The sequence below is a fragment of the Babylonia areolata genome, chromosome 17 (assembly GCF_041734735.1).
Source record: "Babylonia areolata isolate BAREFJ2019XMU chromosome 17, ASM4173473v1, whole genome shotgun sequence".
NCBI classification, from domain to species: Eukaryota; Metazoa; Mollusca; class Gastropoda; order Neogastropoda; family Buccinidae; genus Babylonia; species Babylonia areolata.
This window is the reverse complement of record NC_134892.1, coordinates 23,889,486-23,912,625: the sequence shown is the minus strand read 5'-3', so window position 1 is coordinate 23,912,625 and position 23,140 is coordinate 23,889,486. Positions and strand designations below refer to the sequence as shown.

At 43.6% G+C, this 23,140-nt stretch overlaps 2 protein-coding genes across 2 annotated transcripts in view; one reads left to right on the top strand and one right to left on the bottom strand.

Annotated features, from left to right (window-relative positions):
• The window catches only part of LOC143291768 (nicastrin-like), a 40,457-nt gene extending 37,503 nt beyond the window's left edge, over positions 1–2,954 (bottom strand). The window contains exons 1-2 of the mRNA XM_076601908.1: positions 2,879–2,954; positions 1,287–1,385 (exon numbers count right to left, since the gene is read on the bottom strand). Coding sequence (XP_076458023.1) covers positions 1,287–1,385; positions 2,879–2,954 — 175 coding nt within the window. The remainder of the gene's footprint in view (positions 1–1,286; positions 1,386–2,878) is intronic.
• Positions 2,955–18,279: 15,325 nt separating this feature from the next.
• The window catches only part of LOC143291528 (uncharacterized), an 8,213-nt gene continuing 3,352 nt past the window's right edge, over positions 18,280–23,140 (top strand). The window contains exons 1-2 of the mRNA XM_076601430.1: positions 18,280–18,382; positions 21,347–21,538. Of these exons, the coding sequence (XP_076457545.1) occupies positions 21,354–21,538 (185 nt within the window). The 5' untranslated portion in view covers positions 18,280–18,382; positions 21,347–21,353. The remainder of the gene's footprint in view (positions 18,383–21,346; positions 21,539–23,140) is intronic.

Below are 23,140 nucleotides of genomic sequence, written 5' to 3'. Positions count from 1 at the left end.
GTCAATCGTGAATACTGCTCAAGTCAACTTTATCATCCTGAAAGACTAATTCATGCCAAACAAGTGACCGTGTGTACTGCTCAGGCCAAGTCAACTGTATTACTTCTGAACAGAAATTCACATAATTACACGATTATGTATACACTATAGTCAACTTTCTTATCTAAAAAGAGAAATCACATGCGATCGTGTGTACTGCCCAAGTCAAATATCTTGCTGAAAAAAAATCACTTGTGATTGTGTAATAACATTCTGCTCAGGTATAATTTCTGATTGAACAGAAATTCACATGCGATCATGTAAACTGCTCAAGTCAACTTAATCACTCCTGAAGATAAATTCATATATGTTTGTGTATACTGCTCCTTATACAAAAAAAAAAGTACAATTCCAAGACATATACATGCATGTAAGCATATCTTTAGAATTGAAGGAGAAAAGTGAAACAATTACACAGGCACCTCTAAAGAGATTTAACATCATGGTAACACCCTGGCAAAATTCTATCACAAAAACCCACTTTGATAGGAAAATGAATGACGGGCGCAACAGCCGAATGGTCAAAGAGTTGGACTTTCAATCTGAGGGTCCCGGGTTCGAATCACGGTGACGGCGCCTGGTGGGTAAAGGGTGGAGATTTTTACGATCTCCCAGGTCAACATATGTGCAGACCTGCTTAGTGCCTGAACCCCCTTTGTGTGTATATGCAAGCAGAAGATCAAATACGCACGTTAAAGATCCTGTAATCCATGTCAGCGTTCGGTGGGTTATGGAAACAAGAACATACCCAGCATGCACACCCCCGAAAACGGAGTATGGCTGCCTACATGGCGGGGTAAAAACGGTCATACACGTAAAAGCCCACTCGTGTGCATAGGAGTGAACGCAGAAGAAGAAGAAGAAGAAGGAAAATGAACACACTTGCATGCTGATAAAAAAAAGGGTAATGGTGCATTGTATTTGCAGTGATCTGCTTTCCCCATTGTGGTGTGGGAAAGGAGGGACGGAGCTGCCCAAATTTCACACAGAGAAATCTATTGTTATGACAAAAAGAGATATAATACAAACTACAATACGATAAATTATTGAAATAACTAAACAAACAAAAAAAAACAAAAAAAAGAAAAAAAAAAAAGGCTGGCGCTCTCACACGCTCTCCCTCGGGAGAGCAGCCTGGATTTCACACAGAGAAATCTGTTGCGAGAAAAAAAGAGTTAATACAAATCATAATACAATACAATACAACACAATACAATACAAATCAAAATACAATACAATGAACTCACAGCTGCAGCCCACTTGGTGTGTGGCATTCAGAAGTCGGAAACAGCTGTTCTGGGACAACATGTCAATGTAGATCTTCTCCTTGGTTCTCTTAGCTTTCTCTGAAACAGCAGACATAAAACGTCATGTGCATCACTTTTCACACACAGTGTGTGATACATTATTTTTATATCCCCCAGCTGGATGACAATGATGGTCATCATCGATCTCGATGGACACACCACCACCATAAATATATATATATATATATAAATAACACATGTAAATTTATTCATGCTCAATTTCCTGCTGTGTCATATCACTCACAAACATACATTCTATTTCCATTCCTTTCTACTGTGTTACATACATCACACACATTTGAATTTACACACACTCAATCTTCTAATGTAAAATATATCACACACAAAGGCACAGTCCATTCCTTTCATAATTCTACTGTCTTACATCACACACATTAATACACACAGTCTTTTTTCTACCGCATCATGACACACACATACACACAGTCTTTTTTCAACTGTGTCACATCAGCTATACACATACACAGTAACACACAGTCTCTCTGTGTGTGTGTGTGTGTGTGTGTGTGTGTGTGTGTAGATAAGTGAGCATATGTGTCACAATGTGTGTACAATGCATGTGCGTGACTGTGTATGTCAAGGAGTCTGTGTTCACCGTTTCACATGAGAGCTGAAGTGTATTTATAAACTTTCCGAGGAAAAATAGATCACCATGAGTGTTGACAATGGCTAATAAAGACTGGCTTTATATTTCTCACCCAGCCCCACCCCCTTCTCACAGTTTTTGTTTCTGTTTTGTTCTAAGCAACAAATGTCTATGACCACACACACACACACACACACACACACACACACACAACAATCACGCAGGTCCCTGGTATAGTGGTGACATCTTGGTATTTTAGTAATAAGAGCCTTTTTAAGTTTTTATACTTGTGAAACTGTTATCTGTGATCCACTCATGTAACTGTATCCTATCCCTACATCATTTTGGGATACAGATGATGGAAATTATATATTCTGTTAAATTTAAATAAAACATGAACATTCAAATTTATTCTGTGTCCTTTGTGTGGCAAACCGTGGTGGGGGTTGGAAGGTGTCTGTCAGTTGAAGGGAAACAGTAATTAATTCAACCGATTAATTTCAAGACAAAAAACAACAACTGAAATCTTGTTGAAAGTCACATGAAAATGATTCATGTGTTGTGGTCACTGTACTGACACAGTTGACATTGTTTTGCCTTCCAACATCATCACGAATACCATTCACCATCTAAAACTAGAACCTTCGATGAGACAGACTAATGGCACAGTATGTTACTGCCACATAGTGACTCACTAACTCATACATCCATTACTTCCATTTATCGAACGGGGATCAACCGGCTGAACAATGAGATCATCATGATGTTGAACGAGAATGACTGGATTTGAAGCAGAAATGACCAGGAAGCACAACGTCGGTATATGAAACCATATCTGATCTTTGATTGCTAAGAAAAATATGTCATCAAATCACAGAACTATTTCAATTGTATATAGCTCGACAAAATGAGAACATAAAATTACCTCCAGATACGTGTACACTGGAGAAACAAAATACCAACTGCAGTGCAACACACAACAAAACCCTGCGGGCCGCCATCTTTGATGTCATGTGATGCTTGTCCCTCATTGAAATTTGTCCCCCTCGGGCATAAATCATGTGTGTGTGTGTGTGTGTGTGTGTGTGTGTGAGGGAATATGATTTTAAGCACACACCACCGTGACCACCACAAGTTTCGAGTCGGTTCAGTTACTAAAGGGGGCGTCACTGCTTTCGGTCCATACTGTATACGCTCGATCCATCGCATCTGTTAAAAAGCGGCAGATTCCTGACCAGCAGCGTAACCCAACGCGCTAAGTCAGGCCTTGAGAACAACAACAACTTGAACCAGAAAAAAAAACGAGAAGAACAAATGAGACTGAGACTGCAATGGCCGGCGACTCGGGTTGCATACTTATGTCAGTATTGAAGTTCTTCAGTTTTTTGTTGTTGGTTTGTTTGTTTGTTGTTGTTGTTTTTTTTTATCAATAAAAAACACACACACACACACACACACACACACACACACACACACACACACACACACACACACACACATATATATATATATATATATATATATATATATATATAATGATTTAACTTGGAGAAACTGACTCGCATAAAAATCTAAGCTTGCCGGAAGCAAATCCCCGCAACAGGGATATGACGTTACTTGTCAGTAGAGTTAATTCCCGGCAGTATTAGTTCAGTCAAGACAAATCAGTCATTGTATGCCGTTCCGTCCGGCTATGCCTCACCGGGCTGAATGAGTTACAGCAACATCATTAATTGTTGTTCACTGTGGTGTGTCCGTCCACTTTACTACGGGACCAGAAGCTGGATTACGAGTACTTCACCATCTCAGTCCAATACACTGACCTATAAACTGTAAATACGATCTCAGTGGTCCAATACTGATGTGGACACAGATGCCCGGGATTCTGTATAGATAAACAAAAAGATCCGCACACTGCACACCCATTCCAAAAGAGTTGCACTGGTTACTGATAGAACAAAGAATCAAATACAAAGCCGGCCGCCTGTCTCTGCTACCGTATCATATTTGGAACTCCACCCCGATACCACTCTGGAATCTTTCAAATCTATGTACCCTCCCGTTTTCTTCAAATTGCTCTGCTGCCGATTATAGAACATGACCTTCTGCGTTCCAAAATACAAAAGAGAATTACAGCAAGCCTTTTCATATCTGTTGTTCAAATATGGAACTCTTTACCTCACCACGTCCGTCACAGCCCCTCACTGCCTTCCTTTAAACCTAACCTCAAGACTTTCCTCTTCCAGCAGTATTTCCTATAGACCGTCTCTCATACGAGTCAGGAAAAAGTAGTTAGTCGATTATGTAGGTATATTTGTAATGCTGTATTGTGTGCGTCGAATGTACGTGTGGATTATATGTATGTGTATTGCACGTCAGTACTGCGATTTTTATGCGCATGTATATGTTTATCAGTTGTGCATAATTGTGAGCTGAGGAATGAGTGTGTTTCGGATGTGTTTTTGTGTGGATTGTAAAGCGCTTTGTGCAATGAGGAAAGCGCTGATAAATGTCCAGTTATCATCATCATCATCATCATTATTATTATTATTATTATTATTATTATTATTATTATTATTATCCTAATCATCTCCACCTCAACTGTACTGAAAACTACAGGCTCTTTTCTGTGGCTTTGTTTCTGCCTCTTTTCTTTCTGCCTGTCACCGTCCTCAGTCTTACTTAATTATGCAACCTTACTAGTCTTCAGTCTTCCAGGTCCCATCACTACTATTCATTTTTGATCGAATTTCTTGTTCAGTCGTTGTCTCTGGGCTCACTATTAGTGCCAGTGATAATGATCACAAGTTTATGATGTTTGTCACTAGTTGTTTTTTCACTGCCCCGGCGGGAAAATGTGCCCGCAATTACCAATTGGAATTTTGTTGTCTATGGTTCAGTTCTTGCTTGTACTATGTACAAATAAATACAATTCTTTTCAGGTATTTAGTAAAAACATTTTATTCCAATAGGTGGAAAAAAAAAACTGCTGGAAAAAGAAAAAGAAAAAACTGAAACGAAAAGAAATAAAAGAGAAAAGGCGGCGCACGTACAGGCAAGTTATGGGTCAGAACAGCATACTGCATGCAACACGGACTCCAATTGTAACCAGTTTTCTCTTCTTGTGGAAAAGATTTTAAGAGGTTCGAGGTGGAAGGGCCGGGAAGACTGCAGCGTTGCACGGTCTTACTGTTCGTGTTTGTCGCAAGATCTGAGCGAAGCTTTAGTTAGAGGGAGAAAACTCTAGATAACCCATAGCTTAAAAGTTGGGCGAGTTCATTCCCCCAAGTATTTTCGTGCTGAAATCGAAGGAGAGGGGCGACAGCAAATCCACCTTCGCTCCATTTCTTTTCCGGGAGGTCCGGTTTGGTGCACACGAAGTGCCACCTCCGGCAGAACAGGCAGGGAGCGAAGGTGATGTCACGCCCCCTTACCAAGGATTTGATCGACATAGCCTTTGCTAACGCGTGAATGCTAACGAGGAAGCTAACAAAAGTGACAACTACGCCACAATCGCCAAAGACGTGGAACAAGCTCCCTGATAACCTCCGTCATTCGGATTCCCTCGCATCTTTTAAATCTCGGCCCAAAACTCACCTTTTCCCTCAGCAATAAGTTCAATTGTGGCAGGTCCACTTCCTTTTCGTTAGCTGTGCTTGACTATATGTGTATACATATGTATGTGTACATAACTATATGCATGTATATGAATGTGTATTGTGTGTGCGTGTGTTTATGTAAGTTTGTGCCTGCCTATGTGTGCGTATGTGTTAGGGTAGCTGTTAGACACGCATGTATGTTAAAATGTATGTATGCAGTGTGTGTGTGTGTGTGTGTGCGTGTGTGTGTGCGTGTGTGTGTGTGTGTGTGTGGTCACATTTTGGTGTGTGTATGTAACAAAGATATAATGTTTTATGTTAACAAAGGCGTTTTTGTAAAGCACCTAGAGCAGATTTCTGGATAGTGTGCTATGTAAGTATCCATTATTATTATTACAGGTCAGAGCGGCCCAGCTGTGGCTTGCTGTGTTCTGCCTTCATGCTGATCTTTTACACTCTGGTTCATTTCTCAACTCTGACGGGCGCTATAGCCGAGTGGTTAAAGCGTTGGACTTTCAATCTGAAAGTCCAGTGTTCGAATCTCGGCGGTAACCGGCCGGCGCCTCAGATTTTTCCGATCTCCCAGGTCAGCATAATTATGTACGTGCAGACCTACTTGTGCCTGAACCTCCTTCGTGTGTATATGCAAGCAGAAGATCAAATACGCATGTTAACTTATTCTAAAATCCATGGCAGTGTTCGATGGGTTATGGAAACAAGAACATACCCAGAATGCACACGTCCGAAAACGGAGTATGGCTGCCTACATGTCGGGGTAAAAACGGGCATACACGTAAAAGCCCACTCGTGTACATACTGTAGAAGTGAACGTGGGAGTGGCAGCCCACGAACGAAGAAGAAGAAGAAGAATTTCTCAAATCTGAAGGGGCTTTTCTGTTTATATATATATATTTTTTATTTTTTTTATTATTTTTTTTTTTAATCAGCTGCGTTTGAAGGGAAGTTATTTGTGTGAAAGAAAACGTGAGGCTACCGACATGAAGACGAAGCTTTTGCTGGTTCGACTGACGACCCTTTCCCGTGTCCCTGGTCAATGTTCCCCCTGGTCTATGTTCCCCCTGGTCTATGTTCCCCCAGGTCTATGTTCCCACAGGTCTATGTTCCCCCAGGTCAATGTTCCCCCTGGTCTATGTTCCCCCTGGTCAATGTTCCCCCTGGTCTATGTTCCCCCTGGTCAATGTTCCCCCAGGTCTATGTTCCCCCTGGTCTATGTTCCCCCTGGTCAATGTTCCCCCAGGTCTATGTTCCCACAGGTCTATAATCCCCCAGGTCTATGTTCCCACAGGTCTATAACCCCCCCAGGTCAATGTTCCCACAGGTCTATGTTCCACCAGGTCAATGTTCCCCCAGGTCAATGTTCCACCAGGTCTATGTTCCCCCAGGTCTGTGTTCCCCCAGGTCAATGTTCCAGTGTTCCGCCAGGTCTATGTTCCCCCAGGTCTATGTTCCCCCAGGTCAATGTTCCAGTGTTCCGCCAGGTCTATGTTCCCACAGGTCTATGTTCCCCCAGGTCAATGTTCCAGTGTTCCGCCAGGTCTATGTTCCCCCAGGTCTATGTTCCCCCAGGTCAATGTTCCAGTGTTCCACCAGGTCTATGTTCCCCCAGGTCTATGTTCCCCCAGGTCAATGTTCCCCCAGGTCTATGTTCCCCCAGGTCAATGTTCCCCCACTGAGGTCTCTGTTCCTCCAGGATCCATGTCCATATTCCACCCAGGTCAATGTTCCCCCAGGTCAATGTTCCACCAGGTCTATGTTCCCCCAGGTCTGTGTTCCCCGAGATTCCTCCATGTCCATATTCCACCCAGGTCTATGTTCCCCCAGGCCTATGCATGTTTAATCATACAGTATACACTTCTGGGTAATGGTCAGCAGTGGTCAATGGTGGTCAGTAGTCAGCGGTGGTCAGTGGTCGACAGTGGTCAGTGGTGGTCTGTAGTGGTCAGCTGCAGTACGTTAATAATGCGTGAACGTGATAAAACAACGAAGATAATGCAACCTAGACCTGGGGTAACATAGACCTGGGGGAATGTAGACCCGGGGGAATATAAACCTGGGGTAAAGAAAATTTCGAGGAACATAGAATTGGGGAATATAGAGCTGACCCCCTATAAAACCACGGAAATGTTCCTCGTCTGAAATGTGACCAACTACCATACCGAATTCCGGTACTGGACTGCTGACAAAGGCCTTTGTTTCCGCCTTTAAAAGTTGGAATGACAGAACGAAACAGTTTCAAGCGAATGTGTAGCGCTTCGTTCATTCAGAAGAATAAAATGGTGTCGCTTGGTTCCACAAGCCCAAAGTCAGTCACATCCTTAGTCAGGGAGCCCTCCTCATAAATTCCACTTTGTGCTGGAGTTGACTTTAATGTGACATGGACAGCTGTAAACTAGTCCTGGGACAACTGTTCGCCGGGGGGGGTCGACGCCTTTCCAGGGGGCCCTGTGACACGGGACAACTCCGTTTCAGTCCCATTGAAAAACACTGCACTGAAACTGACACGCGTGATCTTTCCGTCGTGACAGGCACGTGCATGTTTAATTACCGGTCCGGACGCCCCCCCCCCCTCCCAAAAAAGAAGCCTTTTGACAACTTCAACATGTCATTCCGAAGTGTCCCCTGGTTTCCCCTGACCCCCCCCCCCTCCCCTCCCCTAACGCTCTCTCTCAACCTTTGTACGTTGTTGGTTATTCTTGTCGACAACCTCACAGAAGTAGGTGAGTGTCAACGTTTAACTTGAATGCAGTTTCGGATAGGCAGGCTTGGAACGAAAGAGAGAAATTTCTCTCTAGCTCTGGCACACACACACACACACACACACACGCACGCACGCACGCACGCGCGTAAAGACTCAAAGTCAGAAATAATTAGTTGTGTTGTTCAGAGAGTTTGGACGGATTTTTTCCCCCCAAAAAACAACAAAAATCAGTGTCTGAATACTATGTGTTTCGAAATCTTGCATATGTTTGACATCGTTGAAAGCTGATTCAAATCCAACATGCAATTGAGCTTTGTGTCTTCTTGACGCTTGGTAGTTTGGGTGTCAGGGCCTTTTAGCTTTGTGTCTCATTGACACTTGGAAGTTTGGGTGTCAGGGCCTTTTAGCTTTGTGTCTTCTTGACGCTTGGCAGATTGGGTGTCATGGCCTTTTAGCTTTGTGTCTTCTTGACGCTTGGTAGTTTGGGTGTCAGGGCCTTTTAGCTTTGTGTCTTCTTGACGCTTGGAAGTTTGGGTGTCAGGGCCTTTTAGCTTTGTGTCTACTTGACACTTGGAAGTTTGGGTGTCAGGGCCTTTTAGCTTTGTGTCTTCTTGTTGCTTGGTAGTTTGGGTGTCAGGGCCTTTTAGCTTTGTGTCTTCTTGTCGCTTGGTAGTTTGGGTGTCAGGGCCTTTTAGCTTTGTGTCTTCTTGTTGCTTGGTAGTTTGGGTGTCAGGGCCTTTTAGCTTTGTGTCTTCTTGACGCTTGGTAGTTTGGGTGTCGGGGCCTTTTAGCTTTGTGTCTTCTTGACGCTTGGTAGTTTGGGTGTCAGGGCCTTTTAGCTTTGTGTCTTCTTGACGCTTGGTAGTTTGGGTGTCAGGGCCTTTTAGCTTTGTGTCTTCTTGACGCTTGGTAGTTTAGGTGTCATGGCCTTTTAGCTCTGTGTCTTCTTGTTGCTTGGTAGTTTGGGTGTCAGGGCCTTTTAGCTTTGTGTCTTCTTGACGCTTGGTAGTTTGGGTGTCAGGGCCTTTTAGCTTTGTGTCTTCTTGACGCTTGGTAGTTTGGGTGTCAGGGTCTTTTAGCTTTGTGTTTTCTTGTCGTTTTGTAGTTTGGGTGTCATGGCCTTTTAGCTTTGTGTCTTCTTGATGCTTGGTAGTTTGGGTGTCAGGGCCTTTTAGCTTTGTGTCTTCTTGTTGCTTGGTAGTTTGGGTGTCAGGGCCTTTTAGCTTTGTGTCTTCTTGTGTACATCTACTCATCTGACGGACGGGACATGTTACTTATCTGTTGTAATGGGACTGGGCACAGAAAGGAACTGGACCATATTGGAATTAGACCCTATTGGAAATGAGCCATACTGGAATTGTGCCGCATTGGAATAGGGCTGTATTGAAATTGAGCCGTATTGGAATCAGGCTGTATTGGATGGGGTCATATTGGAATAAAGCCTTATTGGATGGAGCCGTATTGGAACAAGGCCGTATTGGAATTTGGCCCTGATGCTGGCTACTTGGGGACGACCCCGGCTGTGTCAGTGCGCAGTATGAACACACAAACGCTGGAGCTGTCACTGGTATTCAAGTTCACGGTTCATGTTGTTCTCACTGAAGATTTTATGACCGTGTTAGTTAGAATGTGTTAGTAAAAGAGCATTAGAATTAAAAAAAAAAAAAAATCAGAATCAATTTATTATCGCATGCAGAGAAATTTAGAGTGGTGAAGTCTTTCAAACATAAAATTACAAGCGGAACATGTGAATGTAGCACTCAAAATATAAACACACAACAAAGTCAAAGCAAGGTCAAGAAGAAAAAAAGACAGAAGATGACGCATGTGTATGTTTTTGTTTCGCATTCATTAAGGCGTCATCTCACATGTCTGCGTCAGAGTGCAATGACGTCATCGTCTGATCGTGCAGGGCCAACGTCCTCCCGAGATTTATGGCTGTCGGGCTGATGTCATGTCGTCTCTCTCTTCGACAAATGTGTTTGAAACAAGACAGTCAGAATAATTTCCTTCTTCAGTTGATATATTAACACACCGGATTTATTCTCAGTTCGTGTAGATATACTCCTTGGATGTGTTGCCTTGGTACAATTATTAATAAATCGTCTTAAAAGTAACAACATGGGCTCTTTAGAAAAAAAAAAAAAAGTTTTAAAATCTGCGTTTGTGGGCTATTGTGGGCTGCCACACCCACGTTCACTTGTGTACATGTATGAGTGGACTTCGACAAGTATGACCATTTTTACCTCCCATCAAGTAGGCAGCCATACTCCGCTTTCGGGGGGTGTACACGCTGCGTATGTTCTTGTTTCCAAAACCCTTGGAACGCTGGCATGACGGGCGCAATAGCCGAATGGTTAAAGCGTTGGACTTTCAATCTTAGGGCCCTGAGTTCGAATCTCGGTAACGGCGCTTGGTGGGTAAAGGGTGGAGATTTTTCCGATCTTCCAGGTCAACATATGTGCATACCTGTTAGTGCCTGAATCCCCTTCGTGTGTATACGCAATCAGAAGATCAAATACGCACGTTAAAGATCCTACGATCCATGTCAGCGTTCGGTGGGTTATGGGAACAAGAAGATACCCAGCACGCACACCCTCGAAAACGGAGTATGGCTGCCTACATGGCAGGGTAAAAACGGTCATACACGTAAAAGCCCACTCGTGTACAAACGAGTTTGCAGCCAACGAACGAAGAAGAAAAACGCTGAAACTATGATGGATTACAGGATCTTTCGCGTGCGTATTTGATTTTCTGCATGCGTATACACACGTTGGGGATTCTACAGGCCTGCATGTAGGCCATACGTTGAGACTGTGACATCGGAAAATTCCTTATGATAATAATGTATATTTGGACGCCCTATCTTTGGAGAGCCCAGAGCGTTTACAAATACAATTACACATACATACATTGATGCAAATACACTTCATAACATTCATTTGCCTATACACATCACAAAATAAGCAGGTTTACACACACACACACACACCACACACACACACACACACACACACACACACACACACACACACACACAGGCATTCATACCGATACAGCTGCATTCCTCTCTCCACCCACCAACAATCGCAGACAGCCACACAGGGCAGGAAAACTAATCATAACAACTGTGGAAAAGGTGAGTTTTGAGAGCTGATTTGAATGAGGACAAAAACTGAGCGTGTCGGACAGAACAAGGGAGTTGGTTCCACCCTTAACCCATCAGGTGCGTGGATCCGAGGATCGAACTCAGAAACTTCGGGTGAGAACCTAGCACATTAACCATTCAGCCACCACACAAGTCGTAGATGACTCGATAGATACGGACATCTTCTTCTTCTTCTTCTGCTTTCGTGGGCTGCAACTCCCACGTACACTCGCATGTACACGAGTGGGCTTTTATGTGCATGACCGTTTTTACCCCGCCATGTAGGCAGCCATACTCCGTTTTCGGGGGTGTGCATGCTGGGTATGTTCTTGTTTCCATAACCCACCGAACGCTGACATGGATTACAGGATCTTTAACGTGCGTATTTGATCTTCTGCTTGCATGTACACACGAAGGGGGTTCAGGCACTGGCAGGTCTGCACATATGTTGACCTGAGAGATCGTAAAAATCTCCACCCTTTACCCACCAGGCGCCGTCACCGTGATTCGAACCCGGGACCCTCAGATTGACAGTCCAACGCTTTAACCACTCGGCTATTGCGCCCGTCGATACGGACATCAAACAATCAATAAACAGACGCACAAAGAAAAAGATAAGTGCAATCGATTTTCCCCCCAATATAGTCTGTGTGTGTGTGTGTGTGTGTGTGTGTGTGGGGGTGGGGTGGGGGGGGGGGGGATGGAGGTGGTGGTGGTGGTGTGTGTGCTTGCGAGTGTGTGTGTGCGTGCGATCGTGTGTGTGTGTGTGCGTGCGCGCGCGCTTGTGCATGCATGCGAGCTTGTGTGTGTTGCGTGCGTGTGTGTGTGTGTGTGTGTGTGTGTGTGTGTGTGTGTGTGTGTGTGTGTGTATGTCTGAACGAGTGTGCTTGTGTGTGCAAGCGCGCGCCGGTGTGTGTGTTTAAGAGGTTGGAGGAGCGGCCATGCAAAGTAGAGACACGGACAGTTTTGGAAACACAACCAAAAAAAAAGTGCAGTACTCCACTGTGCAGGACTGAGGGCAAAACCTTACGTCAGTGATGACGCGTATAACACAAAATGACGACATGTCTGTTTGATCCACCTTGAAGGACGGATGACAGTTTGACGCACATACTTGATGACTCAGACCTGTCACACTGATGACGGGACGAAAGTGACAAGCAAAATCCTCACGTGCAAGTCATGCGCGAGTCCATTTCTTCTTTTTCTGTTTCTGTTTCTGCATCTGCGTCGTACAACCATCCATCACACTCGACAATTCAAGCATATTTTGCGTCGCGGCGATCAGTCTTCAATAGGTTAAAGAGAGAGAGAGAGAGAGGGGTGGGGGGATGGAGGGGTGGGGAGGAGGGGGCCGGGGGTGGGTGGGGGGGGATACAGGGACAGAGGAGAGAGAGAGAGAGAGAGAGGGGGGGCATATAGAGAGAGACAGACAGGAAGAGAGAGACAGAGAGAGGGTGGTGGGGGAGCGGGGGAGATGCAGAGACAGACAGACAGAGAGGGAGAGAGAGACAGAGAGAGGGGGGGGGGGAAGATACACAGAGAGACAGACAGAGAGGGAGAGAGAGACAGAGAGAGAGAAAAACAGAGACAGTGACAGAGAGATAGAGAGAGAGAGAGAGAGAGGGGGGGGGAGATGCAGAGAGAGAGAGAGAGAGACAGAGAGAGACAGACAGAGAGAGAGAGAGAAACAGAGAGAGAGAGACACAGAGAGAGAGACAGACAGACACAGAGAGAGAGAGAAACAGAGAGAGTGAGAGAAACAGAGAGAGTGACAGACAGAATGAAAGAGACACAGAAAGACACACAAAAACACGATGAGCGGGCAAGAGAGACAGAGAGAAAGGAAGAGAGACAGAGACACAGAGAGAAACACACACACACACACACACACACACACACACACACACACACACACACACTCAGACACACACACACACACACACACACACACTCACACACACTCTCTGTGTCTCTGTCTCTGTCTCTCTCTCTCTCCCACTCACACACACACTCTCTCTCTCTCTCACACAGACACAGACACAGACACACACACACACACACTCTATCTCTCTCTGTTTCTCTCTCTCACACACACTCTCTCTCTCTCTCTCTCACACACACACACACACTCACTCACTCTGTCTGTCTCTCTCTCTCTCTCTCTCACACACACACACACAAACACACACATACACGCACTCTCTCTCTGTCTCTCACACTCGCTCAACGCCCCCACCCCCTCACCTGCCCCCTCCCACACACAGATAAAGAGAAACAGTGGCAAAGATAATTATTCTAGAGAAGAAGACCCCCCCCACCCGCCCCCCCACTACCTTTCCGTCCCCCCCAAAAAGCCAACGGCGTCATAATAATACACCGTATAAGAACGGCGACGATAGATGCCATTAATAACGGCTGTCGTGGGAAGGATTCGTCAGCGTCTGTAGACAGGAAACGGATACACAAAGGTGAACCTGTTCCGCAGCTTTTTTTTGAAAAAAATATATACATTTTTTTTTTATCATCAGCATTTTTCACATCACATATCAAAGCTGAAGTCTGGTCATGCGCCGACTGTTAATCTGTTAATTACACCACGAACACTTATCGTACAACTCGTTAAAGGAGTGGAGACTTATTACGTCGCCATGTGAAATCGTGTCCAAACTTCTTCTTTTTTTTTTTTTTTTTAACCTTTATATGAACCCCTGTTCGTTTTTTTTCATATTTGTTTGTTTGTTTGTTTTTTTCCCCACGAAAAGGGAAAGAGAGGAAGTGACGCAGGAAAGAGGGGAGGGGGGAGGTGGGGAAGGGAAGGGGGTGGGGGTGGGGGAGGGGGAGGCAAGGAGGAGGAGAAAAGAATACAGAACACTTTCATCATCTCGGGGAGAAATTTTCCCTTCTGGAACACCGGTGAAATGCATAAACATGTGACTGTCGTGTAAAAGATTCACAAGAAACACAAATTAAAACCCCAGGGAACGCCAGACGGACCTCTCACCCGAACAGACATCCAGCCCTCGAACAATGAAACCTTAGCGAACAAAGACCCCAGCACTTAACAACGAAACATTCACATAACAAAGAACCCAGCTCTTAACAACGAAACTTTCACCGTACAAAGACCCCAGCTCTTAACAACGAAACCTTCACATAACAAAGACCCCAGCTCTTAACAACGAAACCTTCACCGTACAAAGACCCCAGGTCTGAACAACGAAACCTTCACATAACAAAGACCCAGGCCTGAACAACGAAACCTTCACCGTACAAAGACCCCAGGTCTGAACAACGAAACCTTCACCTAACAAAGACCCCAACCCTGAGCAACGAAACCTTCACATAACAAAGACCACACCCCTGAACAACGAAACCTTCACATAACAAAGACCCCAACACTTAAAAACGAAACCTTCACCGAACAAAGACCACACCCCTGAACAACGAAACCTTCACATAACAAAGACCCCACCCCTGAACAACGAAACCTTCACATAACAAAGACCCAGGCCTGAACAACGAAACCTTCACCGAACAAAGACCCCACCACTGAACAACGAAACCTTCACATAACAAAGACACCAGCTCTGAACAACGAAACCTTCACATATCAAAGACCCCAGCACTTAACAACGAAACCTTCACATAACAAAGACCCCAGCACTTAACAACGAAACCTTCACATAACAAAGACCCCAGCACTTAACAACGAAACCTTCACAGAACAAAGACCCCAGCACTTAACAACGAAACCTTCACATAACAAAGACCCCAGCACATAACAACGAAACCTTCACATAACAAAGACCTCAGCACTTAAAAACGAAACCTTCACATATCAAAGACCCCAGCACTTAACAACGAAACCTTCACATAACAAAGACCCCAGCACATAACAACGAAACCTTCACATAACAAAGACCTCAGCACTTAAAAACGAAAACTTCACATATCAAAGACCCCAGCACTTAACAACGAAACCTTCACATAACAAAGACCCCAGCACATAACAACGAAACCTTCACATAACAAAGACCCCAGCACTTAACAACGAAACCTTCACCAAACAAAGACAACACCACTGAACAATGAAACCTTCACATATCAAAGACCCCACCACTGAATAACGAAACCTTCACATAACAAAGACCCAGGCCTGAACAACAAAACCTTCACCGAACAAAGACCCCAGCTCTTAACAACGAAACCTTCACATAACAAAGACCTCAGCCCTGATCAACGAAACCTTCACCATACAAAACCCCCAGCTCTTAACAACGAAACCTTCACAAAACAAAGACACCAGCTCTTAACAACGAAGACTTCACATAACAAAGACCCCAGCTCTTAACAACGAAACCTTCACATGACAAAGACCCCAGCTCTGGCCAACGAAACCTTCAACGAACAAAGACCCCAGCTCTTAACAACGAAACCTTCACATAACAAAGACCCCAGCTCTGAACAACGAAACCTTCACCTAACAAAGACCCCAGCACTTAACAACGAAACCTTCACATAACAAGGACCCCAGCACTTAACAACGAAACCTTCACCAAACAAAGACAACACCACTGAACAATGAAACCTTCACATATCAAAGACCCCACCACTGAATAACGAAACCTTCACATAACAAAGACCCAGGCCTGAACAACAAAACCTTCACCGAACAAAGACCCCAGCTCTTAACAACGAAACCTTCACATAACAAAGACCTCAGCCCTGATCAACGAAACCTTCACCATACAAAACCCCCAGCTCTTAACAACGAAACCTTCACAAAACAAAGACACCAGCTCTTAACAACGAAGCCTTCACATGACAAAGACCCCAGCTCTGGCCAACGAAACCTTCAACGAACAAAGACCCCAGCTCTTAACAACGAAACCTTCACCGTACAAAGACCCCAGCTCTTAACAACGAAACCTTCACATAACAAAGACCCCAGCTCTTAACAACGAAACCTTCACATAACAAAGACCCCAGCTCTTAAAAACGAAACCTTCACATAACAAAGACCCCACCACTGAACAACGAAACCTTCACCGAACACACACACCCACACACACACACACAAAGGCAAAGAAAGGTAGAAAACGAAAAGCTTCAACATCTCGCGAAGACGGAAGAAGAAGAAGAAGTAACTGTCAAAACCCTGACACCACCAGAACGACTCAAGTGTTGAGCGACGAGACACATACATATAACACCCACTTGACTCTGCCATGGTTCAGCTAGAATCCCTCCTTCACTGCTAAACACCGGTAACCTGATATCCGCCACTGTAGCATGAGTTTAAAATGTACTCACAACTTTTTGTCTTCTTATCAATTTCATGATGGACTTTGCTGAACCAAAGTAATACAATCCAAAGAGGAAACAGGCCGAATAATGAAATGTGACCAGCATCTTGATCTGTCAGCTTAGTCTTGTCTCAGTGAGGTGACAGCCCATCACTGACGTACGCTCTAACGGGTCTTTTTTTTGGAATAAATCTTGACGTGACAAGTCTGCTCGACAACTACAGTAGTCACGAGGCTAACACGGGCAGTGAGCATGTCAGATGTGATGATAGTACAACGGCATTCACTACTCATATAACTTTGTGTTAACTCACTCAGTACGGCCAGTCCTCTCTTCTCCTCTACACAGACCCGTCGGATGTCCAGTGGGTGTCTGAATGACCCAACCTTTAGCTTCCGTCGTCAGAATTGTGGTATTCTTTGTCAACATTCACCTCTTCAGTATAAGAGCCTTTGTTTGCAATATTTTGATGGTGGTAATTGGGGTGAAACGCTGTTAACGTCGTCTCTTTCGCCGTTCGTATGGAGAGAGTTAAACAACAAAACAAAGCCCACCCACTTCCATTGTCATTCAGAACCCTCTTCGCTTTGCCGAAGGATATTTTCGTAGCTCAAGGGACATCACTCTTGAGGAACAATCAAGTTTTGTGCTCTCACTTCCGCCAAGAGAGAATGAGAATGACAGGTGAACAGGGAATACTGTTCCACAATTAGAACTCTGACAGGACATTAAACACACCGAGAGAGAGAGACAAAGAGAGAGGCAGAGACAGAGAGACAGAGAAAATGATACACAGAGACAGAGGCAGGGAGAGACACACACACAGAGACAGAGACAGAAAGACAAAGAGAGAGAGAGAGAGAAAGAAAGAGAGAGCGACAGACTCAGACAAAGAGAGAGGTAGGAAGACAGAGGGAGACAGAGACAGAGAGATAGACACAAAGAGAGAGTGAGAGACAGCGAGAGGAGAGAGAGAGAGAGAGTCAGACACAGACACACACACACACACACACACACACAGAGAGAGAGAGAGAGAGAATTTACGAACACGAATACGAAAGGCTTATTCAGCAATGACCTTTGCCCCTTGTGAAGGGATGTGGGCAGACAAATTAAATCTGGTCATTTTTCAGAGAAGTACCATGTCAGAGGAATTTCCATTATTTTGGAACGCTTTGTACAGATACAGACACAAGTTGAAAACAATATCAGCATTTTGTTGCTGTTGTTTTTTTATTTTTTTTACAGGACACCAATGATTCAAATCTAAAGCCGTCTAGGCTTTTAGTAAACTTTGAGGCAACATATTTGTTTCTAACAAATACTTATATTTGTTTCTAACAAATTCCAGGAGAATGATCATACATTTCATCCCCCTTTGTTTCTTTTCACAGACAGAGAGAGAGAGAGGGGGGGGGGCAGGGGGGAGGTACCTATGCTCGCTCCTCCCCCCACACCCTCTTCAACCCCACCACACCTTTCCCAATGATGGACAGCGCGCGCGTGTATGTGTGTGTGTGAGAGAGAGAGAGAGAGACAGAGAGAGAGACTTGGAAGTGACGTCATGTGACGCGGACCACTGAAATAGTGTCGGAGTGTTGCCGTGGTGTCACACTAGTCACCTGACGTCCGCACGTGCTCACAGCGAGGGAGGTAAGTCTGTCCTTTGGGGAGGATAGGAAGAAGAAGAGGAAAGAAAGAAAGAAAATCTCTAAGGAAATTGCTGTGAAATGTAACATGTGGAGCAAAAATCTGTTTTATTTCTTTATCGACGTATTTCATTATATCTATACGTAGCGAACGCTTGTGACGAGACAGGGTGAAGTCATTTATTTATTTTTTTTTATTCATTTATTTATTCATTTGTTTAGCTATTTATTCATTTACTTATTCATTTATTCATTTACCTGTTTCAAGACACACAGGCCTACGTACCGGGTGACGTATGTAATGGGACAAGGAAAAAAAATCGTGACATCTTTGTACCAGGGAAGGCATACAATGCAAAAAGTAAAAAAGCAGTTTATTTATTTATCTATCTATTTGTTCGTTTGTTTGTATCTTTGTTCATTGTATCTATTTATCTGTCATTTTCATAAGAGCCCCGCATGGAGCACATGGAATATTTGGAAAACTCTGTTTTATTTAATCATTTATTTCGGAGTATTTTGTATTTGTATTTGTATTTCTTTTTATCACAGCAGATTTCTCTGTGTGAAATTCGGGTTGCTCTCCCCAGGGAGAGCGCGTCGCTATAATACAGCGCCACCCATTTTTTGTATTTTTTCCTGCGTGCAGTTTTATTAGTTTTTTCCTATCGAAGTGGATTTTTCTATAGAATTTTGCCAGGAACAACCCTCTTGTTGCCGTGGGTTCTTTTACGTGCGCTAAGTGCATGCTGCACACGGGACCTCGGTTTATCGTCTCATCCGAATGACTAGCGTCCAGACCACCACTCAATGTCTAGTGGAGGGGGAGAAAATATCTGCGGCCGAGCCGTGATTCGAACCAGCGCGCTCAGATTTTCTCGCTACCTAGGCGGACGCGTTACCTCTAGGCCATCACTCCACAGTATCTACACAGGAAAGGAATGAAATATCACACGGGCTTTATATATCATAGCTTAGGGTTTGTAACTTGTCAGAAGACAGACTGTCCAGAAAGGTATACACACCAACAAGAGTTGTGCAAACGGATCTTGGCATACTAGGCTGGACAGCTGTTGTGTGTTAGTTTCCTCATTTCCAAAACCAGTTTTTTTTTCCCTTTCAAATCCGCCGTGAAGTCCATGTCTTGCATGTACATAGGAAGATGGAATATGATTCTGTGTTTCACGGATATAATTTTTGTCCTTCCATACAGGTTTAATTCTGGACAGAGCTAGTGTTGTCTTTGATACCTTCGGGAGGATTCAGGGCTATGTGAACAATAAAAAAAAAATGTTTCAAAGAAAAGTGTATAAAATTCAGATTTAGTAATTCTTCTGTTGGTGACTATCAACTTTGACACAGGACTATGACCGCAAGGCCCTTACTAGTAAACGTCCTGCTTGTGATCAACATAATTATTGAGGACGAATAATTACTCATGCTGTTTGACAGAAAAAAGAATATACAGAGGACCTCAGAAAACATCTACATTATTATTGTGTACCGTGACTTGTATGTGTGCGTGCGCGCGTGCTTGTGTGTGTGTGTGTGTGTGTGTGTGTGTGTGTGTGTGTGTGTGTGTGTGTGAGAGAGAGAGAGAGAGAGAGAGAGAGAGAGAGAGAGAGGGGGAATGAATAATTCAATAATGTTCATATCTTGTCTTAAATTTTTGCTAATTGATATTTACGGGGTTTTTTTTGTTGTTTTTTGGTGTGATTTTTTGGCAAACACCTATGGTTTATTTTCAAGATTAGGCGTAAATGCTCATAATAATGATAATGATAATACTAATAATGAAGATAATATAATACTGATAAAGCCAATGAAAGTGGGTATTGTGTAAGATCACGCAAAGGTAAGAATTCTAGTACTCAGTTTATTGTCCAGCGTTCTAAACAAAGTTTAAAAAAAAAGAAAAAGAAAAAGAAAAAAAGGATAAGACCTGAGCGTTGAACAATACATTAATTATGTTATAGAATGTATGTTTGGAGGAGCGAGGTTCAGTGTTTGCAGAAGGCTATGAGCAAAAATGGGCAAGAATCTGACCTGAGAGCGGAGCAGTATGCAATTTTGACCTGTGTATTTGGATTCAATTCTCACTCTTCCAACCTCTCCCCACCTTGAAATGTACGCGATGGTTTGATAGTAATAACAATCTCAATCATATATCATAATTGATTATCATATATAATATTGAAACCGTCCGTGAACCGAGTGGTAAACTGAAAATGGGTTACAAAAGAATTATTGAATTACTCAATTAGGATAAAAAGAGTGGGATGATAGGAAGCTCCACGCATAGGCCAGGGGCATAGAGAGGCTAGTCACAAAAAAGGGTTTTCTATTGTTTTATTACAATATCATGAGAAGAAGAAAAGAAGACAGTGCTGACTGTGTGTGCGACACGCCCGGTGTGTGCTAGAGAGCGGCACCTTGGAAAGTGACCGGTACGACGACAACGCTGAATGCCTGACAGCTTTCTTTTCAAATTTTTGAATACTCAGCTCAGTTCAGTTCAAAATACTCTATTGTCTGCTTCAACGAAAAAAAGAGAATAGCGTTTTATCACGCAAGTTACGTCGACAGGTCAATGGTTGGACACTCATCACTGTAGTAAAATTGGCATCCGTTTCACCGCATGTGCTGAGAGTTGAACTACGGTTATCGTAACCAGCTGAGCACTTGGCTACAATATGATAATTAACTAGATTAGTATTATCATTATTATTAGAAGTATCAGTATCTTTTACATTTTCTTTCTGTTTTTCTCAGTCTCTCTTTCTCTTTCTCTGTCTCATTCTGCCTCTCCCTCACTCTCTCTCTCTGTCTCCATCACTTTTTCTCACCCTCTGTCTCTCCATCTCACTTTTCCTGTCTGTCCGTCTGACTGTCTGTCTCCGGCACACTTTCTCTCACTCTGTCTTACTTTCATTGTGTATGTGTCTGTCTCTCTCTCTCTGTGACACAGCTCAACCATGACCGCCAAAGTGTTACTGGTGACCTTGACCTTGTTGGTGACCTTGGGCTTGGAGGAGGTGAGGGCGTGCAGTTTTCACCGCCAGACGAGGGTGTGTGAACCCCGACAACCCGGGTCACGGTGCACGTGCGGTGTGGTTGGGGGAAGGTGTCAGTGTTTGCCCCGTATGACCTATGCCGAACTGTGAGTTGTGCTGTTGTGTTGTGTTGTGTTGATTGTGTTGTGTTGCGCTGTGTTGAGTGTTTTGTGTTGTGTTGTATCGTATTGTTTGTGTTGTGTTGTGTTGAATGTTTTGACTTGAGTTGTGTTGCATCGTATTGTTTGCGTTGTGTTGTGTTGTGTCGTATCGTATTGTTTGTGTTGTGTAGTGCTGTGTTGAATGGTTTGTGTTGTGTAGTGCTGTGTTGAATGTCTTGTGTTGTATCGTATTGTTTGTGTTGTGTAGTGCTGTGTTGAATGTTTTGTGTTGTGTTGTGTCATATTGTTTGTGTTGTGTTGTGTAGTGTTGTGTTGAATGTTTTGTGTTGTGTTGTGTCATATTGTTTGTGTTGTGTTGTGTAGTGTTGTGTTGAATGTTTTGTGTTGTGTTGTGTCATATTGTTTGTGTTGTGTTGTGTAGTGCTGTGTTGAATGTTTTGTGTTGTGTTGCGTCATATTGTTTGTGTTGTGTTGTGTAGTGTTGTGGTGAATGTTTTGTGTTGTGTTGTATCACATTTCATGTGTAACCGTGAACCGAGTGTTATATGATAAATGGGTTACAAAAGAAATAGCCTACTGATTTACAGTATTAAAGAGTATGAAGTTGAAAGGATAGAAAAAACCCGAGACAAAGAGAGGTCAGTCACAAAGGATTTTTCTGTTGTTTTATTACACACACACACACACACACACACACACACACACACACACAAAACCGTATCAAAATCGAGCCAAAACGTGTCAAGAAATTGCTTCGCATACTCATCAATACAGTCGCCATTTGCAAGGGAGGTTAGCGTATGCAAATGAGTGACTGGACGCCTGATCATGCAGTTACCCCCAAAGCGCCGATAATATCCGCAGTCGGAAGTGAAAGGCTGAACAGTCTCTCAGCACATTGTCGAGACGGACGCAAATATGAACACGACAAGGACTGAACTAATAAGTCAAGAAGTATTTTTATAAAAATTAAGTAGGATAAAAATCATGAAAGTAACCGAACACGGCAGCGTGATTTATCACGTAGTGAAAGAGACGTGTTCTAAAATAACGTGTTTTAAAGAAACGCCATTTCATAATAATTTTGTATTTTGTATTTGTATTTGTATTTCTTTTTATCACAACAGATTTCTCTGTGTGAAATTCATGCTGCTCTCCCCAGGGAGAGCACGTCGCTACACTACAGCGCCACCCATTTTTTTGGTATTTTTTCCTGCGTGCAGTTTTATTTGTTTTCCCTATCGAAGTGGATTTTTCTACAGAATTTTGCCAGGAACAACCCTTTTGTTGCCGTGGGTTCTTTTACGTGCGCTAAGTGCACGCTGCACACGGGATCTCGGTTTATCGTCTCATCCGAATGACTAGCGTCCAGACCACCACTCAAAGTCTAGTGGAGGGGGAGAAAATATCGGTGGCTGAACCGTGATTCGAACCAGCGCGCTCAGATTCTCTCGCTTCCTAGGCGGACGCGTTACCTCTAGGCCATCACTCCACTATAAACACGGCTGTAGATTTTTTACTAAGAAGTCGTAAATGACAGGTCCTGAACTAAGGGAAAAATAAGTATTCTTGCATACAAGAAAAAAA